The sequence below is a fragment of the Mirounga angustirostris genome, unplaced genomic scaffold (genome assembly GCF_029215605.1).
Source record: "Mirounga angustirostris isolate CCGP_5_RB_7025 unplaced genomic scaffold, mMirAng1.0.hap1 SCAF_3, whole genome shotgun sequence".
NCBI lineage: Eukaryota > Metazoa > Chordata > Mammalia > Carnivora > Phocidae > Mirounga > Mirounga angustirostris.
In genome coordinates this window covers 143,031,744-143,056,716 of record NW_026991711.1, presented here as the reverse complement: position 1 = coordinate 143,056,716, position 24,973 = coordinate 143,031,744, and the positions used below count along the sequence as shown (strand labels likewise).

At 35.8% G+C, this 24,973-nt stretch overlaps 1 protein-coding gene across 4 annotated transcripts in view; it reads left to right on the top strand.

The window, feature by feature from the left end:
- The window catches only part of CWC22 (CWC22 spliceosome associated protein homolog), a 65,275-nt gene that overhangs the window by 18,627 nt on the left and 21,675 nt on the right, over window positions 1–24,973 (top strand). For 3 of the 4 annotated variants that reach the window (XM_045868420.3, XM_054506109.2, XM_045868421.3), the window contains 9 exons: window positions 2,590–2,657; window positions 4,318–4,428; window positions 7,009–7,254; window positions 10,395–10,523; window positions 11,463–11,631; window positions 12,021–12,074; window positions 21,723–21,858; window positions 21,955–22,161; window positions 22,270–22,332. In XM_045868420.3, coding sequence (XP_045724376.2) covers window positions 2,590–2,657; window positions 4,318–4,428; window positions 7,009–7,254; window positions 10,395–10,523; window positions 11,463–11,631; window positions 12,021–12,074; window positions 21,723–21,858; window positions 21,955–22,161; window positions 22,270–22,332 — 1,183 coding nt within the window. The remainder of the gene's footprint in view (window positions 1–2,589; window positions 2,658–4,317; window positions 4,429–7,008; window positions 7,255–10,394; window positions 10,524–11,462; window positions 11,632–12,020; window positions 12,075–21,722; window positions 21,859–21,954; window positions 22,162–22,269; window positions 22,333–24,973) is intronic. The other variant, XM_064586784.1, reaches the window with a different exon arrangement.

Sequence of the window (24,973 nt, the reverse complement as noted above, 5' to 3'; positions counted from 1 at the left end):
GTTTTGCTCCATGAGCAATTTAGAGAATTTTTAAAGGTAATTTTGACAATATATTATTTTCAATGCCTACTCTGATTTATAATCTGGATTCTGTGATAAAGGAAATAGGAAAATTCAGGTTATTATTTGAATCGTATCTCAAAATGATATTTTACTTAGTGAAATCCTGTTCATCTACCAAAGCCTAGTTCAAATCCCCCTCTACCTACCTTCATCCCTCAGTATTCAGTTATTGTTCCCTACTCAAGATGTCCTGTTAACACTTCTGTGTGGGTCAGTCACATTAACGAAATCATGATTCATGACTTCAATATTTTTGGTTTCCCCCCTTGCTTACAACAGATGTTGCGGAGATGTGTTAAAAATCATTAGCACAGCACTGAGGCCTTCTCCCTAATGTAATCAAAATAATTGCTGTGCCTTGTAAAAGAGAAAGTAGACTGCAGTTCTGTTCTCTGTCTCTCTCTCTTCCTTCCTCCTCTCCTTCCCCTCATCCTTCTCTTTCTCCTCTTTTTCTTCTTTTATCTTAGGCTCTCTCAGGAACTTATAATCTGATATGTTTAATTGTGGGAATGTTTACAGCTATCTTTCTACCGTAAGATCATAAATTCCTTGAGGGTTTTTCCTAACTTTTGTATCCTCCAGAGTGTCTACACAGGAAGGGCTATGTCTTAAATGATCAGTAAATACTGTGTTTGGTGTTGCCATGAATCGAATGAGTCTTGTGCTCCATATTGGTTTGGGATCTTGAAGTCAAGTTTTATAGAAAACTGTGTCATACATATTGAACAATTTTGCCTCATTGTGTTGCTAAGTGAAATAATTTTTACAACTTTATTATATACATTAGAAACAGGATTTTGAGATGGTTGCATTCAGTACAAAATAGCAGCCAAACTACGGCTACCATAAATTACAAATTTTGATCACATGCTTATTCACCTATACCAATCAGTCTAGGTAGTATATAGTATTAGAAAAATTCAATAGTTAATGAGACTGTTTGGCAGTTTACTTGTGACAATGTTAGACTCAAACTGCTGTTAATTAGTCATAAAATAAGAGGAAGTTGGAGCTTATTTACATTTCTGTGCAATATAATTTTCTATTTTTAAACGTTTCTTTTTCCCATTAAGGAGGCAAGCATGTAAATATGTAGAACAAGTTGTTCATTATTTGATTTCCTTTTTCTTAGCTTTTAAGGTAAAGCTACTTTTTAAAAACATACTATTTTTCCTTTCTTATACTTAGGTTAGTTAAAATTATTTTAATCCGTAAAAAAAAAAAGGCTGGTCAATGTGAATGTTCATCAGTGATATAAAAAATTTACCTATTTACAGAGATAAATATTTTGGCTTTTTAACTGTATTTGGATTTTTAAATTAAGATTTGTTCTCCAACTGGATAGTTCATATCTCTGTCTCTGTGACATTTCTCTTCAGTTTCGTGTTACAGTGGAGTTATTTATTTGTATGTCTTGTTATTTTTTAAAGGATTTGGTATAGGAACTCTCTCTCACAAATCATGTTTTTCAACTCTGTAGAGTCTAACATAGTGCCATACATATCAGACATTCACACAATGTTTCCTGAAAGTGAAAATGAATTTTCATAAATATATTAGAGTCAGTTTCTTCTAGCTGTTTATTTTATCCAGATTTAAAGATGACAGAGAGAGGCACAGTGAGACAGGCAACACAAGCAGGGGGAGTGGCAGAGGGAGAGGGAGAAGCAGGCTTCCCGCAGAGCAGGGAGCCCGATGCAGGGCTCGATCCTAGGACCCTGGGGTCCCGACCCGAGCTGAAGGCAGATGCTTAACGACTGAGCCACTAGGCGCCCATTTTAGTAACCTGAACTGAAGTGTTTTTTTTTTTTTTTTTAAAGATTTTATTTATTTATTTGACAGAGAGAGACACAGCGAGAGATGGAACACAAGCAGGGGGAGTGGGAGAGGGAGAAGCAGGCTTCCCGCGGAGCAGGGAGCCCGATGTGGGGCTCGATCCCAGGACCCTGGGATCATGACCTGAGCCGAAGGCAGATGCTTAATGACTGAGCCACCCAGGCGCCCCTGAAGTGGTTTTTATAAGACAAAGTAGATCCAGGAAAATAAGTGCAGTATTATAAGACTTTGATATAACCACAGGAGTGAACTCTTCTTGCTAGATCTCTGGCCCTTAGTCATGTTTTTCACCAAGAAAAAGCTTTGCTCTTGTTTTTCACCAAGAGAAGGTGTTTATAAAAATGATGTTCTATATATTTAAAACCTAATACATAAGAATAAAATATCAACTAAGTGGTATCGAAAATTTGAGAATTATTTTCTTCTACCTTGAATTTTTTTTGGTTAAAAAAACTGTGTGGTCCATAGTGAAAACAGATTATATGCCACAGATATTCACCTTGGAGGGTCTGAAAATTTTGTTTTATCTTATATACTGTTTAGATAACATGAATTATTCTTATGATTAAAAAAAGTTCTGAAATAATTTGTAAAGCACTTGTAATTTTCTGAGATACATATTTCATTTTCTGTGTGTTTTGTCATAATTTTTTAAATAACCCCTCCCCCTCTTTTTTTTCCCTTTAAAAGCATTCTTCTGGTCATGACAGAAGGGAAAACTATAATTCCTATCAGAGGACCTCCTCTCCAGAAGACAGGTAAATAATTTTATGTGCTCCTGAAATTTAAATTTTTTGTAATAAGTTTTAAAAAATTATTTAGCTCTTAGGTTCTTCATGTTAGGATGAACAATTTCTTTTATTTTTATTTTTATTTTTTTAAAGATTTTTTATTTATTTATTTGAGAGAGAGAGAATGAGAGACAGAGAGCATGAGAGGGAGGAGGGTCAGAGGGAGAAGCAGACTCCTTGCTGAGCAGGGAGCCCGATGCGGGACTCGATCCCGGGACTCCAGGATCATGACCTGAGCCGAAGGCAGTCGTTTAACCAACTGAGCCACCCAGGCGCCCCTGAACAATTTCTTTTAGATGGTTTTACAATATTACTTGAATAAGCTTGAGGACAAATCATTCTTGAATGACTGTTCTAGGAGTTTCTAGTAAATCTAGATTTTATCTAATTTTGGAGGTGAGAATAATTTCTGCATGTCAAATACTACATAAAAGTTTTATAAAATGAAATTAATATTGAATAAAACACTAAATGAAAGTTTATAAAATGGAAAACTGAGTTGAAATCACCTTATTTTGAAGTGCTGCTTTTACTGTTACTACTATCCTTTACATAGCTCTTTATAGATTTTAGAATACTTTTATATATATGTATCATACCTTATAATTGTGTTAAGATGAAAGATCTAGAAATACTGCTGTTAATGTTCATCAGGCATTCATAGTAGTACTTCAGTTATTTCACTTAGGGAGAAGCATCCTCTAAACTTCCTTTCAGTGGTCTCATCTGTTCCTTACCCCATATGTACTTTCTTCTTATTTCACTCTGTTGTCTCTAAAAACTTTTGTTTCATGGACGTTGAATTAATTGTAATGGTTTGCAACTACTTAGTACCTTTCATCAAAGTAAGCTAGAGAAAAGAAAATGTTATTAATGAATTCATAAAGAAGAGAAAAATACATTTATAATACTGTGCTATATTAGAAAAAATTTGCTAAACCCACACAATTCAAACCTGCAACTGTTCAAAAGGTTAATTATATATAAAATATGAATCACTATATATGTTACTGTGTATATTTATTATGTGTGTATGTATTTAACTTCTCTTAAGGTTCTCTGACTTTATTAATATTTAAAGTTCAAATGGCAGATCTTATACTGTCATCCTTGTTTGCTAATAATTTCAATCCTTTCTCATGGCTATTCAGTAAAGCAGCTTCAAGAATAATAGCTAAAAAAAAAAAAAGAATAGCTAATGTTTTTTGGATGTCTCTTGGAATAAGTTAAACTGTTCTTTATGGAGGCCAACCAATGACATTGGTCTCATTTGTTCAGTGCTTTAATAAAATGTGCCAACTAGGCAAAAGGAGTCCTTTGCAGCGTGGGCTTTTTTCATGCCAACTATATATGATATCCAGATATCTATCTTTTGCTTAAGACAATGTGAATCATGATGACAGGTTTGGTTACGTGAACTCCAGTAGTTGTTTTGTACACAAGCTGAAAGCTTTTATAATCAAGACTAAATGAATGGTGTCAACAAAATAAGCTGTTTGTTAAAAAGTTCAGTAAGACATCGTTCAGTCATAGAGTTGCTTTAGCATTACCAATATATGATTTTCCTAGGTATTTATAACATGTAGTTTTCATCTTATAACTTTGGTTTTCTTATTTAATGTGTTAGATATGCAGAACAAGAAAGATCCCCTCGGGATAGAGATCACTTTGATTACAGCAGGTCAGAATATGAGCATTCAAGAAGAGGGCGTTCTTATGATAGTAGCATGGAGTCACGGTTAGTATTGGAAATTTTAACTATAGAAAAATCATATTTGTTTAAATTTTCTTTATGCTTCATAAAAAAAACATAATAGCAGCTAGCATTACATGGATGTTCTTAGGTGCCAGGCTTTCTAATAAGGATTTCATGTGAATTAACTCCTTATTGCTGTAAATATATGAAGTAGATACTGTTGTGTGTTTTATAGATGAAGAAACTGAGGCAGAGAGGATTTAAGTCATGTGTTTGTGTTTTAAAAGCATGTCAGTGGAAGGTCCAGGTCAGTCTGACATTGAGCCTAAGCTCTTATTCATTATATGGTACTGTACTGCATGAGGACTTGGCAGTGTGAGTTTTTGAGATTCCTTACTGAATGAAAGTCGTTTTTATTATATGACATAGAGTGATCAAAATATACTTTCCTGCATGATGGCACTGGGACAGTGAGAATGAAGTTACCAATCTAGTTTTTACCTAATATAAATTATTCTTTCTTGAGCCTTGGAAAATTTGACTACCCACCCTATTAGGTCGTCCAGTTTCAAAAACTTGTCTACTGTATTTTATTGTTCACGAAGGTCTGTATCCTTTTGATATCTCCCTCATATTACCCACTCTGTGACTATCAAGACTGTACCCCCACTAAAATTTTGATGGCACTCCTGTGCAGTTTGGAGCTAATCACATTATTTGATATCTGCAGCCTAAGTTTCCTTCTCACTACTTACTTTCTAATATATACCCAAAACTAAAATGTCAGATTAAATTAACTTCCAAAAGCCAGGCTCATCTGCTGTCACCATAATGACCCCTTGGGAGAACCAACTACTGCCACCATAATTGGTGAGCTAAGCATTCTGCACTCTTTCTCAAATACTGTTAAAATTCTTACAAACTAGATAGTATTTTTTTCACAATTTGCAAAAAAAAAAGTGAAGTGGGTTTGAAGTGATTATATAACTTACCTGAGGTTGCAATTGCCCATCTGGTAGACAATGAAAGTGGGATTTGAACTCAATTTTGACTCCAAAGCCCATGTTTTCTTCCATAATCTCTGACTGTATTACTCCATTGTAACTGTGTTTGGTCCAGTGTGTGTACATAAGTCTAATTTGATCCATACAGTCACACTGTAAAGTAAGCAGGCTTTGTATTGTGTAGAAAATAAAAGCTAACAGTATGAAAGCATTGGAAGAGAAATATTTCTATTTAGACTTGAAGAAGACTCTATTACTTCTACACTCTAAAGGAACAAACAGTGAAATTGTAAAGATGCAATTTTATCAGCCAGCTAGCAGTCTCACCTAGTGTTTCTCAGAAGAATCGTAACCAATGCCAGTAAATCCCTGCTGTAGCTACTCTCTTAGAACATACTACACCCACAATAAGAAGCAACTCAGTTGCAAATCACTGCCTAGATTGCAGTGCACCTGCCTTTGTGACTAATTGGGGTGTCTATTTGGAACCACTTTTTTTCCCTTCTGTTCACTCTGTCTTCGCGTATACAGTGGTATACTTCCATTTCAAAACAGCTCCTCTGATCTACCTGGCTAGGTGACCCTCCCTCTTTTTGTAAGTTGTATTACTATATATTAAGACAGACCATCTCAAGTACATCCCCCCTAGATCTAGCTAAAATCTATCAAGCAGTTTCCTGGTAATCATGATAAATGACACTTGTTTTTATTTACTGTATTCATTTAACTAATGGTTGCACAAAGCATGAGCAGAATGATCTAAATTTCCAAGGTAGTATAGGTAAAAAAACAGCTAAGTGGACAAACTCCTCTAAAAAAGCAGGAATTTACTCTTCCCATTAGTTCTTGATAGTTTCAGAGAATAATACCTTGATTGTTTTAAAAATGTTAGCTTAAGAAAAGATACTCACCTATAGTAGTCAGGAAGAGTTATAGCTGGAAAATAGTTGATTTTTTTTTCACATTGTCTCAAATAACCAGATGTTTTTGATATTCTGAGGTTTTAAATGCCAGTTTTATCAAGAAATAATTTCAAATGTTACAGTTTTTTAGGACATTTTTATTCCTAAATTGCCATTATTGGAGATAAACTCTGATTTCTTCTTTATACAGTATATTGTGTACATTGCAAGCTAAATTGTCTTCTTTAAACACTGTTTTCATGTCACTATCACACTCAGAAACTATTAGTGATTCTCCACCAACTCCATTATAAAAAACTTAGTCTTTTGCTTGTCTTTTAAGATTTCATAGTCTGACTCAAACTCATCTTTCCAACTACCATTATACATGATTCTTTATTGTTTCCTGACAATACTACTTATTAGCTTGAACACTCCTGCTCCCTTTTTCAGTAGTTACTCTATTCTGCACTAGTTGCAAAATGCCCTCCTTCCTCCTCCACCTTCCCACCCTTGCCCCAGTATAAATTCTGTCAAGTCTTGAAGCCCTAGTTTAAGTTACATTTTCTCTATGAAGCACTTCCTCATCATTCCCGACCAGTTTCCCTTGTCTGAATTTGTGGCCTGCAAATGGTCTTGCTCATTTTGTATTTTGCTCATTTAAGAATGTAATTTATATTGCCTTTTCTCCGTTAAAAAAATTTTTAATATTACAGAAGTAGGGACCGAGAAAAACGCAGAGAAAGAGAAAGAGATATGGATCGTAAAAGGTCTCGGAAATCCCCATCTCCTGGGAGAAGAAGCCCAGAACCATCAGTAACCCAGAGTTCCTCTGCTCAGGATGAACCTACTGCAAAGAAGAAGAAAGATGAGCTGGATCCTCTTCTTACTCGCACCGGTGGAGCATATATTCCTCCTGCAAAGCTCAGAATGATGCAAGAGCAGATCACAGATAAAAACAGGCATGTCAATATCACTGAATATACAATATCGTTGAAAAAAAGTCAACTATGGTCTAATTAACATTGGCTATTGAGAGTTTACATTATTAGTCCACAGTGGTAGAGACCTCAAATTAGATTTCTCCTCTTTACTCCATAAGCTTCCTTGGAGCTCTACTTACTATTTGCCCTGACATTAGCTCAGCTTATTTTTTTACATGAATAAATCAAAAGGGTTTGAAGAAAGATCTTTTATTTTTACTATTTTCAAACTATTCCTCTTATAGTTGTATGCATGCCTATTAGTAGTGTCCATTTTTCATAGATAAGAGAATTATTGATATTTTAGAACTCAAATCGATCTTTCCAGTTGTACCAAACCAGGAGTTGGCAAACTTTTTCTGTAAAAGGCCAGACAAGAAATATTTTAGGCTTGTGCAGTGTTCTGTGTCTGTTGCGGATACTCAACTCTGCTGTAGTAGTGAATATAGCCATAGGTAATATATAAACAAATGAGTGTGGCTCTCTTCCAGTGAAGCTTTCTTTACAAAAATGGGCTGTAGGCTGCATTTGAGTCATGGATGTAGTTTGCCAACCCCTATACTAATCTATGAAATGAAGTTGACTATGAAATGAGGTTGAATCTTACCTACTCCATAGTTTTCTTTGACCTTACCATCTTAGACTGTAATTTTTGCTAAGGCAAACAATCAAAATTCATTGATGAACACTCACCCTCAAAATACCTTCACTTCCTTTTCGAAATAATTGAGAGGAGCTATATATGAAAGTATCGCTAAGTGTTCAGGACCTTTTTCTCTAGCGGAATGAGAGGATAATTACGAAAAGTATGGTCCAAGATTGAAATGGTCACTCAGTTGCCAGTTAGGTAATAAAAAGATTGGGATAGAAGGTAGCTACACTTTAAGAAAAACAGATTTCCAGGTGAGCCACGAAAGAGTATTCCCACATCTTCCATAGGTATTTTAGTGGCAACTTGAAAGTACTTGAGACCCTTAGATAAATGAAATCTAAATTTGGTTCATGAATTAGCTTGCAGTAGAAATGTCATTTATATAAAGTATAAATATTTGAAATAAAATTTATGAGCTAGCAAGGGACATTAGATGACATTAAATTTAAAACTAATTAGTAAGTTTCTCTGTATGTGTAATATTCCAGTACATGGTAGTAATGCCTGCAGTGTTACATTTAGAAGGGATTTGGAGATGGCTTCTGTGGTTAGCAGGAGCTTCATGAGCACGTAGGCCTTCTGCTCCCTGCTCTCTGGAGGAGGCAGGAGTGGCAGCTTTAGTGAGTCACTGTCTCCAATCCAGTCCAAAGCAATCCTGATTATAGACAGAAACATTGTTATTAAGCCAAGTCTTACTTCCTTATATATAAAGTGGGTGGAGAAGAGTCCCCAGTATACATAATTTTACATAGATTTCTGGAAGATAATTTTATATACAGTTTAAATCTGCTCATAGGCTGTAAAGGGGACAAGGAGAAGTAGAAGTCTCTTAAGAGAAGTCTATAGACTTTACTTTTAGTATATACTAAGTCAGGGGAATTGTAGGCTTCTTAATTAGGAAATAAAATTGTGCTTGGTTGTAGTTTTTGTTTGTTTGTTTTACCGAAGTTTAATAGGAGAGATTGTGATTATGTATGAGCAATCTTATTAATTAGGCTAGTTTTTAAGCCATTGATCTTTTTTCTCAAATAGTAGCATACCAAAGGGTGGGGTTGGGGCCCACTGGAAATGTTGCACCCACCTCAAATGCAGCCATTTAGGGAATACATGATTTAGAGGGAATTTAAAAACAATATAATTTAACTGCAAATCAGTCTGCTTTTTGTCCTTACCGTCTGCTGAGGACAATGTCAGTGATAAAATACTCTTCCCCACCAGGGTAGACTGCTCTCACCACCTCTCCCTTGGCATACCACTCCAGAACAGGGCCCCTTAACCTACAGACCTTCCAGAGGTCCATAGGTAGAATCTAGCCATCCATGAATGTAAATGGAAAGAAAAACTTGCATCTTTATTTTTACTTACCTCTAACTAAAATTTCGCATCTCTTTCTCTCGGGACTATAGGCAGGAGACCATAGTATTAACAAAGTATTTGCTGCAAATATCTTAACATATTACTCAATGGCCATGCTACTTGGAAATTAAAGAAGTTATTAGGCCTACCACCACTTCTTGTTATTTAATGAAGCACATAGAATTCTATATCAAACTTTTTTTTCTTTTCATGCTTTGAAAACTATTTAAATATGATTGGTATCCTTTGTAATCCTATATATTTATATGTATTATTTCAAGAAGCCCTTCAGCTTCACCAGACTGCCAGAGAAGTATAAGGAAGATGAAAAAGATAAAGACTTTCTGCAGCTGAAATCATATTCCACAGAGAAATAAATATAAAAAGCATAGAATTATAGAGCTTTAAAAGACCTTAGGTGTTATCAAGTTCAACCTAAACAAACCCAGTTAGGCTATTTGCCTAAGATCTAAGTTAAAAAACAAGTAATACAGATGTGGGACTACTGCCAAATGCAGAGATGTTCTTTAAAATACAACAGTCTTTCAGCCCCATGATTTCATATGACTTTTCCTTTTCCTGTATTTATCACCATTTCTTTACAGTTTAAAATATTTAATTTTGTTTTCCTTATGCTTTTATAAGAAAGGATGTAATAAAAATCTCCTTTTTATGGCTTATACTTGGGTATTTCATATTATAATTTAAAAATTTTTAAAGTTGTCATTTTAAAATATTTTCTTTAAAGACAATTTTAACTAAATGAAGTATTATAATGTAAAATAAGTACGTATTGAATCTAATAAAGGAATGTTATAATTTCCAATATGCATGGACATAAGAACAAAACATTATCCTTATATATTCTTATATAATTTTATTATGTTATTAAAGAGAAGTGATCTGTAGTTGAGTATATGTACAGAACATCAAATGTAGGTTTAGATATTCATATAGTCATATATTTTACTGCACTTTGAGGTCATTTTGTGAAAATAATGTGAAAATAAAGCGGAGAAACTCCCAAGTATTTTTTATGTTCTTATTATAATCTCCAGTTATTGTAATTGTTGATTAAGTTTTCATCTTTCTTAAAATCAATTCTTTTTAGCTTAGCGTACCAGAGGATGAGCTGGGAGGCCCTAAAGAAGTCAATCAATGGTCTTATCAACAAAGTCAACATTTCTAATATAGGTATTATTATTCAAGAACTTCTTCAAGAAAACATAGTTAGAGGAAGGTAAGCATCAGCTATTTTATTTAAAGTATTTCATAGCAATTTTTCAAATGAACATAATATCTACATGGGCAATAGTCATTAATTTATTGTGCTACTTCAGTAGTAGTCGAGAATAGTTATTTAAAATGCATTTCTTGTAAAAATGTAAGCTATTAACAAATAACTTGTACTTCACCATTAGAAATTGTTGCAGAGTTTTTGCTTTTTGAGAAGGTTTGATGTCACATATTGATTTTTGTGCAGACATTTGTTTACTGAATACTTCCAATAATTTAAACCCATAAGGAATAATGAACATTTTATTTATATATAATTTTAATTTCTAATGAAAGCAAAGTGAGAATGTAAAAGAAATAAGAAAGATCAGTGATAAATCTTAGAAAAGCAGAAAAGAATGACAGTCATTTTTTTTGTACTTTTAATTGGTTGTGATTTAAAAAAGGATCAGGAAATAGAAATATTTTATATTCTATTTTTTTATTTTGAAATTTAAGGGATGTTTTCCTGTGTCATTTCACATGACCCTGATTTATCATCTCCAAAACATTGGTGAGGGGGCATATAAAGTAAGATGTAACATGTTGTGGGGATATAGAAAGTTGACCAAGAGGCAGCTTCTGTCCTCAAAAGTAGGTAGGTAGAGCTCTCCCATTTTAGTCAGAAAGCACCAGAGGCTATATGGGTTGCTTATGATCTCACAATTTATAGGCTGGGTTTTCTTTTCTCATTTTCTACTCTGTTGATTCAGTTGTCAAAGTTCAACCTGAAAACTATTAAGATATTGTTTTACTGCCTTTTGGCAGTCCAATTATTATTTGTCATTAATTGCTGGACATAACTTTGCATCTCTCCCCTTATCAAATACATATAGAACCGTGCTCATTTCAAAATGAGTTAGAAGTGGAACCTTGTTGACTTTTTTTTTTCTTTTTTAAACAGAGGCCTGCTGTCCAGATCTGTTTTGCAAGCTCAGAGTGCTTCTCCAATCTTCACCCATGTTTATGCAGCGTTAGTGGCAATTATCAACTCAAAATTTCCACAGATCGGAGAATTAATCCTCAAGAGGCTAATTCTTAATTTCCGAAAAGGCTATCGAAGAAATGATAAGGTATATATGATGGGCTTATAAGTCGACTGCCACATAGGGACAGACTAATAATCTAGTTTCAACAGTGATAAGCAATGTTGATTGCCACATAGGAATTCTTTTTAAAAACTGCATTTCATGAGAACATTTTTTTGTTCCATTAAATACCTCTGGCCACTAGTGATGAGCTACAAAACTGATGGCTATAACTGTAGAATTGTAATAATTTAACCAGAAATGACACTATTTCGCATGTAATAGTTTTTATCTTGTAACTTTCTTATATTATAAAAATTATCCTTATGTGCTACATATTTTAAATAGAATGTGTAAATAAACTATAGATTTAGTAGTTAAATAAAAATGGTTTTAGTTTATAGATTAAAATTTTCTCTACCTTCACTTTTCAGCAACTCTGTCTTACTGCTTCAAAATTTGTGGCACACCTTATTAACCAAAATGTGGTAAGTAATTCTCAAAATTTGGTACCATTCACTGGCATTAGACATCACATGCTTGATGCCACTTCACTGACACATCTCTCTTTGTTTTGCCTTATAGTCTTTCAGAAAAGTATCTTGGATGATATTTGAGTTTTAAAACGTAATAAATGTGTTTAATATTCTTAAATATAAAAAGAAACCCAGAACAAGTATTTTATCAAATTAATCTGACTCTTAATACTATACATAGTTATTCAACTACAAATTATTCCTTCAAAGAATGTAATTTAATCATATTTATAAGACAATAAAGTTGATAGTTCTTCCACTCTTTTCTCCTGTACCTGTTGTTCATGAGAATGTAATACTGATATTCTATAAAAAACATACTGCCTCTTCAACAACATGGTATATAGTCATATATTCTTAGAATCAGTTTATAGGGGTGCCTGGGTGGCTCAGTTAATTAAACGTCTGCCTGCAGCTCAGGTCATGATCTCAGGGTCCTGAGGTCAAGCCCCGCATCGGGCTTCCTGCTCAGCGGGGAGCCTGCTTCTCCCCGCCACCCCCGCTCATGATCTCTCTCACTCTCTCTGTCAAATACATAAATAAAATCTTAAAAAAAATAATCAGTTTATAAAATATAAATGAAGTAATTTTAATCTGTTTTAATTGCAAGTAATTTTGTTCAGGTTTTGTGCTTATTTTGTATTCATCCATTGATCTATTTCAGAGGTTTTTTTTTTTTATTTGAGAGTTTTGAGTTAGCTTCTATTTAAACTTAAAAATAATAGAATTGCTCTTATTCATACTCAAAGATTTCCTTCAGATGTATATTATGTTTAATTATATATGAGAGGAAGAATTTTGAAGTCACATTTGATCTTATCACCATTAATATTTTAATTCTTTCCTACATAAAATTCTTTACCATGTTCATTCTTTTTTTTTTTTAAGATTATTTATTTATTTGACAGAGAGAGACACAGCGAGAGAGGGAACACAAGCAACGGGGAGTGGGAGAGGGAGAAACAGGCTTCCTGTGGAGCAGGGAGCCCGATGTGGGACTCGATCCCAGGAACCTGGGATCATGACCTGAGCCGAAGGCAGACGCTTAACAGCTGAGCCACCCAGGCGTCCCCATGTTCATTCTTAAAAACCCATTACATATTAACCTAATGAGTTAAATTATTACAATGATAACTTGCTTCTTAAGACCACAGAGACTTAATTTCACATATCTATGTGAAAGCACAGAAAGTAAGTTTTAGTTTTTGAATGTATATTCATTTATATTGAAAATATTTTTGGCATTGCCACAAACCAGTTAAAATGTTAAATATTTTAGATCTTCCAACTATGGTACAGGGCAATATTTTCTTTTTTTTTTTTCTTTCTTTATTTATGTATTTATTAAATTTTCTTTTATTATGTTATGTCAATCACCATACATTACATCATCAGTTTTTGATGTAGTGTTCCATGATTCATTCTTTGTGTATAACACCCAGTGCTCCATTCAATACATGCCTTCTTTAATACCCATCACCAGGCTATCCCATCCCCCCCACCCTCCCCTCTAGAACTCTCAGTTTGTTTCTCAGAGTCCATAGTCTGTCATGGTTCATCTCCCCCTCCAATTTCCCCCACTTCATTTTTCCCTTCCTACTGTCTTTTTTTTTTAAACATATAATGTATTATTTGTTTCAGAGATACAGGTCTATAATTCATCAGTCTTACACAATTCACAGCACTCACCATAGCACATACCTCCACAATGTCTATCACCCAGCCACCCCATGACTCCCACCCCCCACCACTCGAGCAACCCTCAGTTTGTTTCCTGATATTAAGAATTCCTCATATCAGTGAGACCTATAATATATGTCTTTCTCTGATTGACTTATTTCGCTTAGCATAATACCCTCTAGTTCCATCCACGTTGTTGCAAATGGCAAGATTTCAGGTTTTTTGATGGCTGCATAATATTCCATTGTATATCTATACCGCCTCTTCTTTATCCATTCATCTGTTGATGGACATCTTGGCTCTTTCCATAGTTTGGGTATTGTTGATATTGTTGCTATAAACATTGGGGTGCACATACCCCTTCAGATCACTACATTTGTATCTTTGGGGTAAATACCCAATAGTGCAATTGCTGGGTTGTAGGGTAGCTCTATTTTCAACTTTTTGAGGAACCTCCATACTGTTTGCCAGAGTGGCTGCACCAGCTTGCATTCCCACCAACAGTGTAGGAGGGTTCCCCTTTCTCCACATCCTCGCCAACATCTGTCGTTTCCTGACTTGTTAATTTTAGCCATTCTGACTGGTGTGAGGTGATATCTCATTGAGGTTTTGATTTGGATTTCCCTGATGCCGAGCAATATTGAGCACTTTTTCATGTGTCTGTTGGCCATTTGGATGTCTTCTTTGGAGAAAGGTCTGTTCATGTCTTCTGCCCATTTCTTGATTGGATCATTTGTTCTTTGGGTGTTGAGTTTGATAAGTTCTTTATAGATTTTGGATACTAGCCCTTTATCTGATATGTCATTTGCAAATATCTTCTCCCATTCTGTCGGTTGTCTTTTGGTTTTGTTGTCCAGTTTCCTTTGCTGTGCAAAAGCTTTTTATCTTGATGAAGTCCCAATAGTTCATTTTTGCCCTTGCTTCCCTTGCCTTTGGCGATGTTTCTAGGAAGAAGTTGCTGCGACTGAGGTCGAAGAGGTTGCTGCCTGTGTTCTCCTTTAGGATTTTGATGGATTCCCGTCTCACATTTAGGTCTTTCATCCATTTTGAGTCTATTTTTGTGTGTGGTGTAAGGAAATGGTCCAGTTTCATTCTTCTGCATGTGGCTGTCCCAATTTTCCCAACATCATTTGTTGAGGAGACTGTCTTTTTTCCATTGGACATTCTTTCCTGCTTTGTCGAAGATTAGTTGACCATAGAGTTGAGGGTCCATTTCTGGGCTCTCTATTCCGTTCCATTGATCTGTGTGTCTGTTTTTGTGCCAGTACCATACTGTCTTGATGATGACAGCTTTGTAATAGAGCTTGAAGTCCAAAATTGTGATGCCCCCAGCTTTGCTTTCCTTTTTCAGCATTCCTCTGGCTATTCGGGGTCTTTTCTGGTTCCATACAAATTTTAGGATTATTTGTTCCATTTCTTTGAAAAAAGTTGAGTTTATTTTGATAGGGATTGCATTGAATGTGTAGATTGCTCTAGGTAACATTGACCTCTTCACAATATTTGTTCTTCCAATCCATGAGCATGGAACGTTTTTCCATTTCTTTGTGTCTTCCTCAATTTCTTTCATGAGTATTGATAGTTTTCTGAGTACGGATCCTTTGCCTCTTTGGTTAGATTTATTCCTAGGTATCTTACGGTTTTGGGTGCAATTGTAAATGGGATCGACTCCTTAATTTCTCTTTTTTCTGTCTTGTTGTTTTTGTATATAAATGCCACTGATTGCTGTGCATTGATTTTATATCCTGCCACTTTACTGAATTCCTATATGAGTTCTAGCAGTTTTGGGGTGGAGTCTTTGGGGTTTTCTACATAAAATATCATATCATCTGCAAAGAGTGAGAGTTTGACTTCTTCTTTGCCGATTTGGATGCCTTTTATTTCTTTTTGTTGTCTGATTGCTGTTGCTAGGGCTTCTAGTACTATGTTGAATAGCTGTGGTGATAGTGGACATCCCTGCTGTGTTCCTGACCTTAGGGGGAAAGCACTCTTTTTCCCCATTGAGAATGATATTCGCTGTGGGTTTTTCATAGATGGCTTTTATGGTATTGAGGTATGTGCCCTCTATCCCTATACTCTGAAGAGTTTTGATCAAGAAAGGATGCTGTACTTCGTCAAATGCTTTTTCTGCATCCATTGAGGATCATATGGTTCTTGTTGTTTCTTTAATTAATGTATTGTATCACATTGATTGATTTGTGGATGTTGAACCAGCCTTGCAGCCCAGGAATAAATCCCACTTGGTCATGGTGAATAATCCTTTTAATGTACTGCTGGATCCTGTTGGCTAGTATTTTGGTGAGAATTTTTGCATCCATGTTCAGGGATACTGGTCTGTAATTCTCCTTTTTGATGGGGTCTTTGTCTGATTTTGGGATCAAGGTAATGCTGGCCTCATAAAATGAGTTTGGAAGTGTTCCTTCCATTTCTATTTTTTCAAACAGTTTCAGAAGAATAAGTATTAATTCTTCTTTAAGTGTTTGGTAGAATTCCCCTGGGAAGCCATCTGGCCCTGGGCTCTTGTTTGTTGGGAGATTTTTATGTTTGTTTTTTGTTTTGTTTTGTTTTTTAAGATTTTATTTATTTGACAGAGAGAGACACAGCGGAAGAGGGAACACAGCAGGGGGAGTGGGAGAGGGAGAAACAGGCTTCCCGCAGAGCAGGGAGCCTGATGTGGGGCTCGATCCCAGGAACCTGGGATCATGACCTGAGTCGAAGGCAGACGCCTAATGATTGAGCCACCCAGGTGCCCCTGTTGGGAGATTTTTGATGACTGCTTCAATTTCCTTAGTGGTTATAGGTCTGTTCAGTTTTCCATTTCTTCCTCATTCAGTTTTGGTAGTTGATACATCTCTAGGAATGCATCCATTTCTTCCAGATTATCTAATTTGCTTGCATATAGTTGCTCATAATATGCTCTTATAATTGTTTGTATTTCTTGGTGTTGGTTGTGATATCTCCTCTTTCATTCATGCTTTTATTTATTTGGGTCATTTTTCTTTTTGATAAGTTTGGCCAGGGGTTTATCAATCTTACTAATTCTTTCAAAGAACCAGCTCCTAGTTTTGTTGATCTGTTGTACTGTTCTTTTGGTTTCTATTTCATTGATTTCTGCTCTGATCTTTATTCTTTCTCTTTTCCTGCTGGGTTTAGGCTTTATTTGCTGTTCTTTCTCCAGGTCCTTTAGGCGTAGGATTAGGTTGTGTATTTGAGACCTTTCTTATTTCTTGAGAAAGGCTTGTATTGCTATATACTTTCCTCGTAGGACTGCCTTTGCTGCATCCCAAAGATTTTGAACAGTTGTGTTTTCATTTTCATTGGTTTCCATGAAATTTTTTAAAATTCTTCTTTAATTTCCTGGCTGACCCATTCATTCTTTAGTAGGATGCTCTGTAGCCTCCATGTATTTGAGTTCTTTCCGACTTTCCTCTTGTGATTGAGTTCTAGTTTCAAAGCATTGTGGTCTGAAAATAGGCAGGGAATGATCCCAATCTTTTGGTACTGGTTGAGACCTGATTTGTGACCTAGGATGTGATCGATTCTGGAGAATGTTCCATGGGCACTAGAGAAGAATGTATATTCTGTTGCTTTGGGATGGAATGTTCTGAATATATCTGTGAAGTCCATCTGGTCCAGTGTGTCATTTAAAGCCTTTATTTCCTTCTTGATCTTTTGCTTAGATGATCTGTCCATTTCAGTGAGGGGGGGGTGTTGAAGTCCCCTGCTATTATTGTATTGTTGTCAATGTGTTTCTTTGATTTTTTTATTAATTGGCTTATATAACTGGCTACTCCCATGTTAGGGGCATAGATATTTACAGTTGTTAGATCTTCTTGTTGGATAGACCCTTTAAGTAGAATATAGTGTCCTTCCTCATCTCTTATTAGAGTGTTTGGTTTAAAATCTAATTTGTCTGATAGAAGGATTGCCATCCCAGCTTTCTTTTGATGTCCATTAACATGGTACATGGTTTTCCACCCCCTCACTTTCAATCTGGAAGTGTCTTTGGGTCTAAAATGAGTCTTTTGCAGGCAGCATATAGATGGGTCTTGTTTTTTTATCCAATCTGCTACCCTGTGTTTCTGATTGGGGCATTTAGCCCATTTACATTCAGGGTAACTATTGAAAGATATGAATTTAGTGCCATTGTATTGCCTGTAAAATGACTGTTACTGTATATTGTCTCTATTCCTTTCTGGTCTATGTTACTTTTAGGCTCTCTCTTTGCTTAGAGGACCCCTTTCAATATTTCTCGTAGGGCTGGTTTGGTGTTTGCAAATTCTTTTAGTTTTTGTTTGTCCTGGAAGCTTTTGATCTCTCCTTGTATTTTCAATGACAGCCTAGCTGGATATAGTATTCTTGGCTGCATATATTTCTCATTTAGTGCTCTGAATATATCATGCCAGTCCTTTCTGGTCTGCCAGGTCTCTGTGGATAGGTTTGCTGCCAATTTAATGTTTCTACCATTGTGGGTCACAGACCTTTTGTCTTGAGCTGCTTTCAGGATTTTCTCTTTGTCTGTGAGACTTGTAGTTTTACTATTAGATGTCGGGGTGTTGACCTATTTTTATTGATATTGAGGGGAGTTCTCTGTGCCTCCTGGATTTTGATGCCTGTTTCCTTCCCCAAATTAGGGAAATTCTCCACTATAATTTGCTCCAATATACCTTCTGCCCCCCTCTCTCCTAGTTCTTCTTCTGGGATCCCAATTATTCTAATATTGTTTCATCTTATGGTATCACATATCTCTCAAATTCTGCCTTCGTGATCCAGTAGCGGTTTGTCTCTCTTTTTCTCAGCTTCTTTATTCTCCATTAATTGGTATTCTATATCATTAATTCCCTCTTCTGCCTCATTTATCCTAGCAGTTAGAGCCTCCATTTTTTATTGCACGTCATTAATAGCCTTTTTGATTTCGACTGGGTTAGATTTCTTATTTTATTTCTCCAGAAAGCGCTTCTCTAATATCTTCCATGCTTTTTTCAAGCCTAGCTAGTATCTTTATAATCGTTATTCTGAACTCTAGTTCCGACATCTTACTAATGTGCGTATTGATTAGGTCCCTGGCAGTCGGTACTGCCTCTTGTTCTTTTTTTTTGAGGTGAGTTTTTCCGTCGTTTTGTCCAGAGGAGAATAGATGAATGAGAGAACAAAATGCTAACAGGGTACCAGTGACTCCCGAAAAACAAATCAGAAGAGACCTGAAACCAGGGGAAAAGAAAGGGAAAGAAAGAAAAAAAAAAAAAAGAATATGGTCAACTATGATCAGGCTGGTGCATAGATCAGTGCCACACACTAGATTTTAGGCGTATTTTGGTCTGTTAGAAGAAAGTGCCTCCCAAAATTTTAAAGAAAGAAAAATTTATATATGTACAAAAATAAGGGTAAATATGATGAACTGATGGAATATGGCTGTAAAGATGAAAATTATAAAAAATTTTATAAAAGGAATTGATAAGATAAGTTGTTTGGAAAAAGAAAGAAGAGAAATTAAAAAGAAAAATAAAAGGGAGAAAATGTGATCAGGCAGGAGACTAGAACAAAGCCATACACTAGAGATTTAGAGTATATTTTGGTCTGTCAGAAGAAACTGTATCCCAAAATTTTAAAGAGAGAACAACTTATATAGAGAGACCAAAAATAAGGTTAACTGCAATGAAAGGATAGAACATGACTCTAAAAGTGAAAAATAAAAAAGATTTTTTAGGGGCACCTGGGTGGCTCAGTCGGTTAAGCGGCTGCCTTCAGCTCAGGTCAGGATCCCAGGGTCCTGGGATCGAGCCCCGCATCGGGCTCCCTGCTTGGTGGGAAGCCTGCTTCTCCCTCTACCACTCCCCCTGCTTGTGTTCCCTCTCTCGCTGTGTCTTTCTCTGTCAAATAAATAAATAAAATCTTTAAAAAAAAAAAAAAAAGAAAAAAGATTTTTATAAAAGGAATTGATAAGATGTTGGTTGAAAAAGGGAAAAAGAAAAATTCAAAAAAAATAGGAAAAGAAAATTTAAAAAATTAACTTTGAAAGACTAAAGAATTGTGGGAAAAAAAGCCATGAATTCTATGTGCAGTATTCCCCTAGTGCTGGAGTTCTGCTGTTCTCATTGATCGGTAAACTTGGTCTTGGCTTGCTGTTCTTGCTGATCTTCTGGGGGAGGGACCTGTTGCAGTGATTCTCAAATGTCTTTGCCAGAGGCAGAATTGCCCTGCCCTTGCCGGGCCGGGCTAAGTAATCTGCTCAGGTTTGCTCTTGGTAGCTTTTGTTCCCTGCAAGCTTTCTGTACAGCTTTGGAGGACGAGAGTGAAAATGGTGTCCTCCCAATCTCTGGCCCGGAGGAGCCGAGAACTCAGGTCCCCACTCCTCAGTGAGCCCCCAGAGAAAATCAGTCAATCACTCCCATTTCCCTGGTCTCTGGCGGCACTCTCTGCTCACCCAGCCACCATCTCTGGCACCAGACCCCGTTTGGAGTCTCCAAACCCAGCAGATTCCTGCGGTGTGTTCCCACGCCACTTTTCCTGGGAGAAGAAGGGGGGTCTCCCCAGATCTGCCGCTTGTTGGATCCCTGCTGGAAGAGCAGTGGCCCGACTGTGCCACGGATCACGGTTTATGGCAGCCCCAAGCTGAGAGCCCGCTCCTCAGCTCTATCTCTGCAGCTGGCTTCCCCACTCTGATACCTGGGAGCTCTGCCGCACTCAGGCACCCCCGGTCTTTCTGTGACTGAGGGTCCTGAGACCACACTGTCCAAGCGAGGGTTCCACCTCCCACTTAGCCACTGGATCGACGTCCCTCAGCGGAGCAGTCTTCTAGAAGTTCTGATTTTGTGCTCCTCTGCTCTATCACTTGCCGATAGGGGCTGACAGAGGCTCCCTTCCCCTGTGGTCTATCTTCCTGTATATTGCCTCGGATTTACTTCTCTGCACGTCCTACCTTCCAGAAAGTGGTCGCTTTTCTGTTCAGAGAGTTGCTGCTATTCTTTTCTTCAATCTCCTGTTGAGTTCGTTAGGTGTTTAGAATGGCTTGATACCTAGCTAGCTGAATTCCTGAGACCAGACGAAATTTATGTCTCCTACTCCTCCACCATCTTGCACCTCCTCCAGGGCAATATTTTCTTATCACTGATGTAAGATTATTAGACCTTCCCACCATCCCACAAAATAAAAGCAATATGTATTTTTGATGTTGTGCTCAATGGAAAGGATATTTTCCTGAGTTAAGACTTAGACTGTTTCCTTCCCCATCTCAAAGAAGTATCCGACCTTAGGAAGGCATACATACAGTGTCTTGAAAATGCTTCCTTTTCACAGCAAAGCTGCTCAATAGACTTTTATTTGCACCCTACCTGGCATTGTTTTTAAGTATTAATTTTTGAACATGGCGAGTGTCAATAACTTTATTTAGTAAAGAAAAAGAAAAAAGAGGGAAGTGTTTCCAAACTGTCCTTGAGTTCCAGACACAGTTATTTTCTGATAAAATTATTCATGTAATTGAAGAACTATTTGCTGTATAGCAGAATTGCTGATAGAACGAACTAGGAAATGGATATAGAGAGTTATGGTTGTGAAGAAGGGCATTAGAAAAAGTGTAGTTTAATTTTTAACTTCTATTTTGAAGCTAATTATGGCATTTCCTGTAGCTATTATAATAATGTATAAGAATTATTTCTTCTGGAAATAAATAGGTGTATTTAATGTAATCAATTTAGAGTTTTGGAACAATCACCTGGAAATTTTTAACAGACATAATGAGAGTGAAAGAAAAATTATATCCCATATTTGGAGTATTTCTCTATGTATTCTAAAAACTTTGCTCATCATGTGTATAATGTTATTGCTGCAAAAACCAGATTTGCTAATTTTTTAAATTACTATCAATAGTAGGTTAATATATGTAAAAGTATTTTCTCAATTCCATATGTCTTCAATCTGTTTAAGGCACATGAAGTTTTATGCCTAGAGATGCTCACTTTGCTCCTGGAAAGACCAACAGATGATAGTGTTGAAGTAGCTATTGGTTTTCTCAAGGAATGTGGCCTCAAATTAACACAAGTGTCACCAAGAGGAATCAATGGTAACTATAAGCCCTTGGCTTGATATTGAGCTTTTGTTTGAGTATTATAATATCTTTTGCTTATTTTATTGCTTTTTTCTTTCATTTTAACTTTAGCTATATTTGAGCGCCTCCGAAACATTCTCCATGAGTCTGAAATTGACAAAAGGGTTCAGTATATGATTGAAGTGATGTTTGCTGTACGGAAGGATGGATTCAAGGACCACCCTGTTATCCTAGAAGGACTTGACTTAGTGGAAGAAGATGATCAGTTCACCCATATGCTCCCTCTGGAGGATGACTATAATCCAGAAGATGTTCTTAGTGAGTCTGAGTTGGGGAGGGGTGGGCCGGGTATAGGGTGAGTTGGGAAGTGGGGCACCAACAAATGTAAATATAGAAAATAAACAATTTTTAATTTATCTTTTTAAGATGTTTTCAAGATGGATCCTAATTTTATGGAGAATGAAGAGAAGTACAAAGCTATTAAGAAAGGTATATACAATTTTATAATCTATTTTGGATAAGTAGAAGCAATTCATGTAGTTATATAATACTGATAGAAAGGTTTAGATCACTGACCTAATGAAATCTCTGCTATTATGAAGCCATTCTCTTCACTGTTTTCCCATGCGTTATTTTTCTCTCTGGTGCTTGTTTGTGGTATTACTTCATTCTAAATTATTTACCTCATTGTCCCTGTCCTCTTTCCCTCTATTTAAATTATACAGCCCTTAAGTCTCATTCCTCTTAAGAAATGTCTATATAAGGTTGCCTGGGTGGCTCAATCGGTTGAGCATCTGACTCAGTTTCGGCTCAGGTAATCATCTCAGGGTCCTGAGATTGAGCCTTGTGGTAGGCTCAGCAGGGAGTCTGCTTGAGATTCTTTCCCTCTCCTTCTGCCCCTCTGTCTGCACACATGCTCTCTCTGTCTCTCTCTCTCTTGCTTTCTCTCTCTAAAATAAATAAATAAATCTTTAAAAAAAAAAAAAGAAATGTTCCTATATTACTAGTGGCCCTTCTTTTAAGTTCACTACCACTTAAGAATTGGTGCTTAAATTGATGTCCAATGTAATATTCAACTAGATGCTATACTTTTATTATAAAGTACAGTATTTTATTATTTCTTCAGAGCAGGTTGATATCCTGATAAAATCAATGACAATTCCAGATAGGCTATCAGTGCTCAATAAATTAATAAATTGATTATTATTATCATTTGTATGTCATCAATATATTATAAGCACTAACTTTGGACAGACTTTGGTTTGTATTTTGTCTGTGCCATTACTAGCTAAGTGACTTGGCACAAATTACTTGTTTGAAGTAAATGTTACTTGTTTGTTTAAGAATAAATAAAATACAGTGCTTTGTATTATCATAGAGCAAGTATTTAGGCAATGCTTTTTTTTTTTTGACATTTGTATCATTTCTCTTCTAAAGTTAATTTTCAGGGATACCTGTGTAATTCTATTATAATTATAATTTTATAAGTTCGTTTCCCTTGAGTTGTGATTTTATGTGAGAAGTACTTACTGTTCTGAAAGCTCTCAGGAAGACAGCAGGAAGCCTAGAGCTCTGGTCACTTCCTCCATTCTGTGCTTCAGTCAGGCTTGGAAGTAGAATGAAGTAGAAAGTAAGGTGTAAGCAGCTTTCCATTTCTATACATTATTCTAAAAATCTGGTACAATAAAGAGATTGCTCTCCTTAGGTGCCAGTTTCCTAGGGACATTTCACTACAATAGCCAGATTCCTTTTGCTATTACAATTTAGTTTCTAGACATGGAGAATTCCTCAGACCTATTTTGCCTTCTTATGAACTTCTTTTTCTGCAGTATCACTCAAAGATTCTAAATGGTTTTATGGAATTTTTATCATACCTAGTATGATTTTTTTTTTCTTTTAACTTGGAAACTCCACATCCATTTCTTTAGGCCAACGGTGGTTGAGCAATGCTAGGAAAGTAGTACTTTTCTTTATTATAGCACCTAAACTCTCTGAACTTAAGTTCCCTTTATTCTCTTGAAAATTATTTAGGACTCCAAAGAGCTTTTGTTTGTGTGGGTTACATCTATTGACATTTACTTCATTAGCAATTAAAACTGAGAATATTAAAAACATTTATCAAATTATTTCAAATTAACAGTAATAAACAGTGTTATACATTATATACTTTTATGAAAATAACTACTTTCTGAAACAAAGAAATTTAAGAAAAATGGCATGTTTTGTATACTCGATACAATTTAATATCTGACTTAATAGGAGATGGATTTTCATATTATTTGTGATTTCAGTCTCTTGCAATAGGTTGTTTTCATTGAAGTATATGAAGAAAATTTAGCCTCATGGATAATATGTATTTGGAAAAGAGAGAAGTATTTTAATAACCTTTTTAGATAGTGTGTATATTCTTTGTTAATACTATGCCAGTATTTAAAAGCTAATTGTTTCTTAAAGATTAATTGCAGTGTGAAACCTGAAACAATATTCTTGAATTTTCATGCTCTATTACATCAAAATCTATTGGCCTGTCACTTTGAATGGATCTTTTACCCATGCAGGATTTTGCAACATATTCCGTTGGTCATTTAGAAAATATCAGTTCACTCAGTTATGCATATTTTCTAAGTGTTAACATGTCAACATTATCAAAATTAAATTAACACATTAACATGATATCAAGAAGTCACATTTATTAGTATTGCCACCTACCTCATCAGAGAAGTCTAAGTATTGGGAAGCTTTCAACCTCACAGAAATGGATCCAAGTTCTCCAAAGTTCTAATTTTCTCTTGAGAACTCCCTATTTTATCATGGTAGTAAATACTGTTAATTATTTTGTTGAAGTGACAGTCTCACTTTGTTTATATTTGAGAAAATGTCTGCCAGATTCCTAACAACTATAGTTTGCCAACTATTCTTTCAAGTAAAAATGGAAAACATCACTAATTGACCTTGCAAGTCAAAGAGTAGCACAAGTGCTTTTCTTTGAGGTAACCATCACCATTGTGCATCTGTCTTTAACAAAAGGGCTATGTATGAATTCATGTTTTGCTACTCAGATGATTATATATGCTTACACTTTAGGGCTGAGCTTCAGTGAAATTAGCAGTTTTCTACTTCTTCCTCAAGG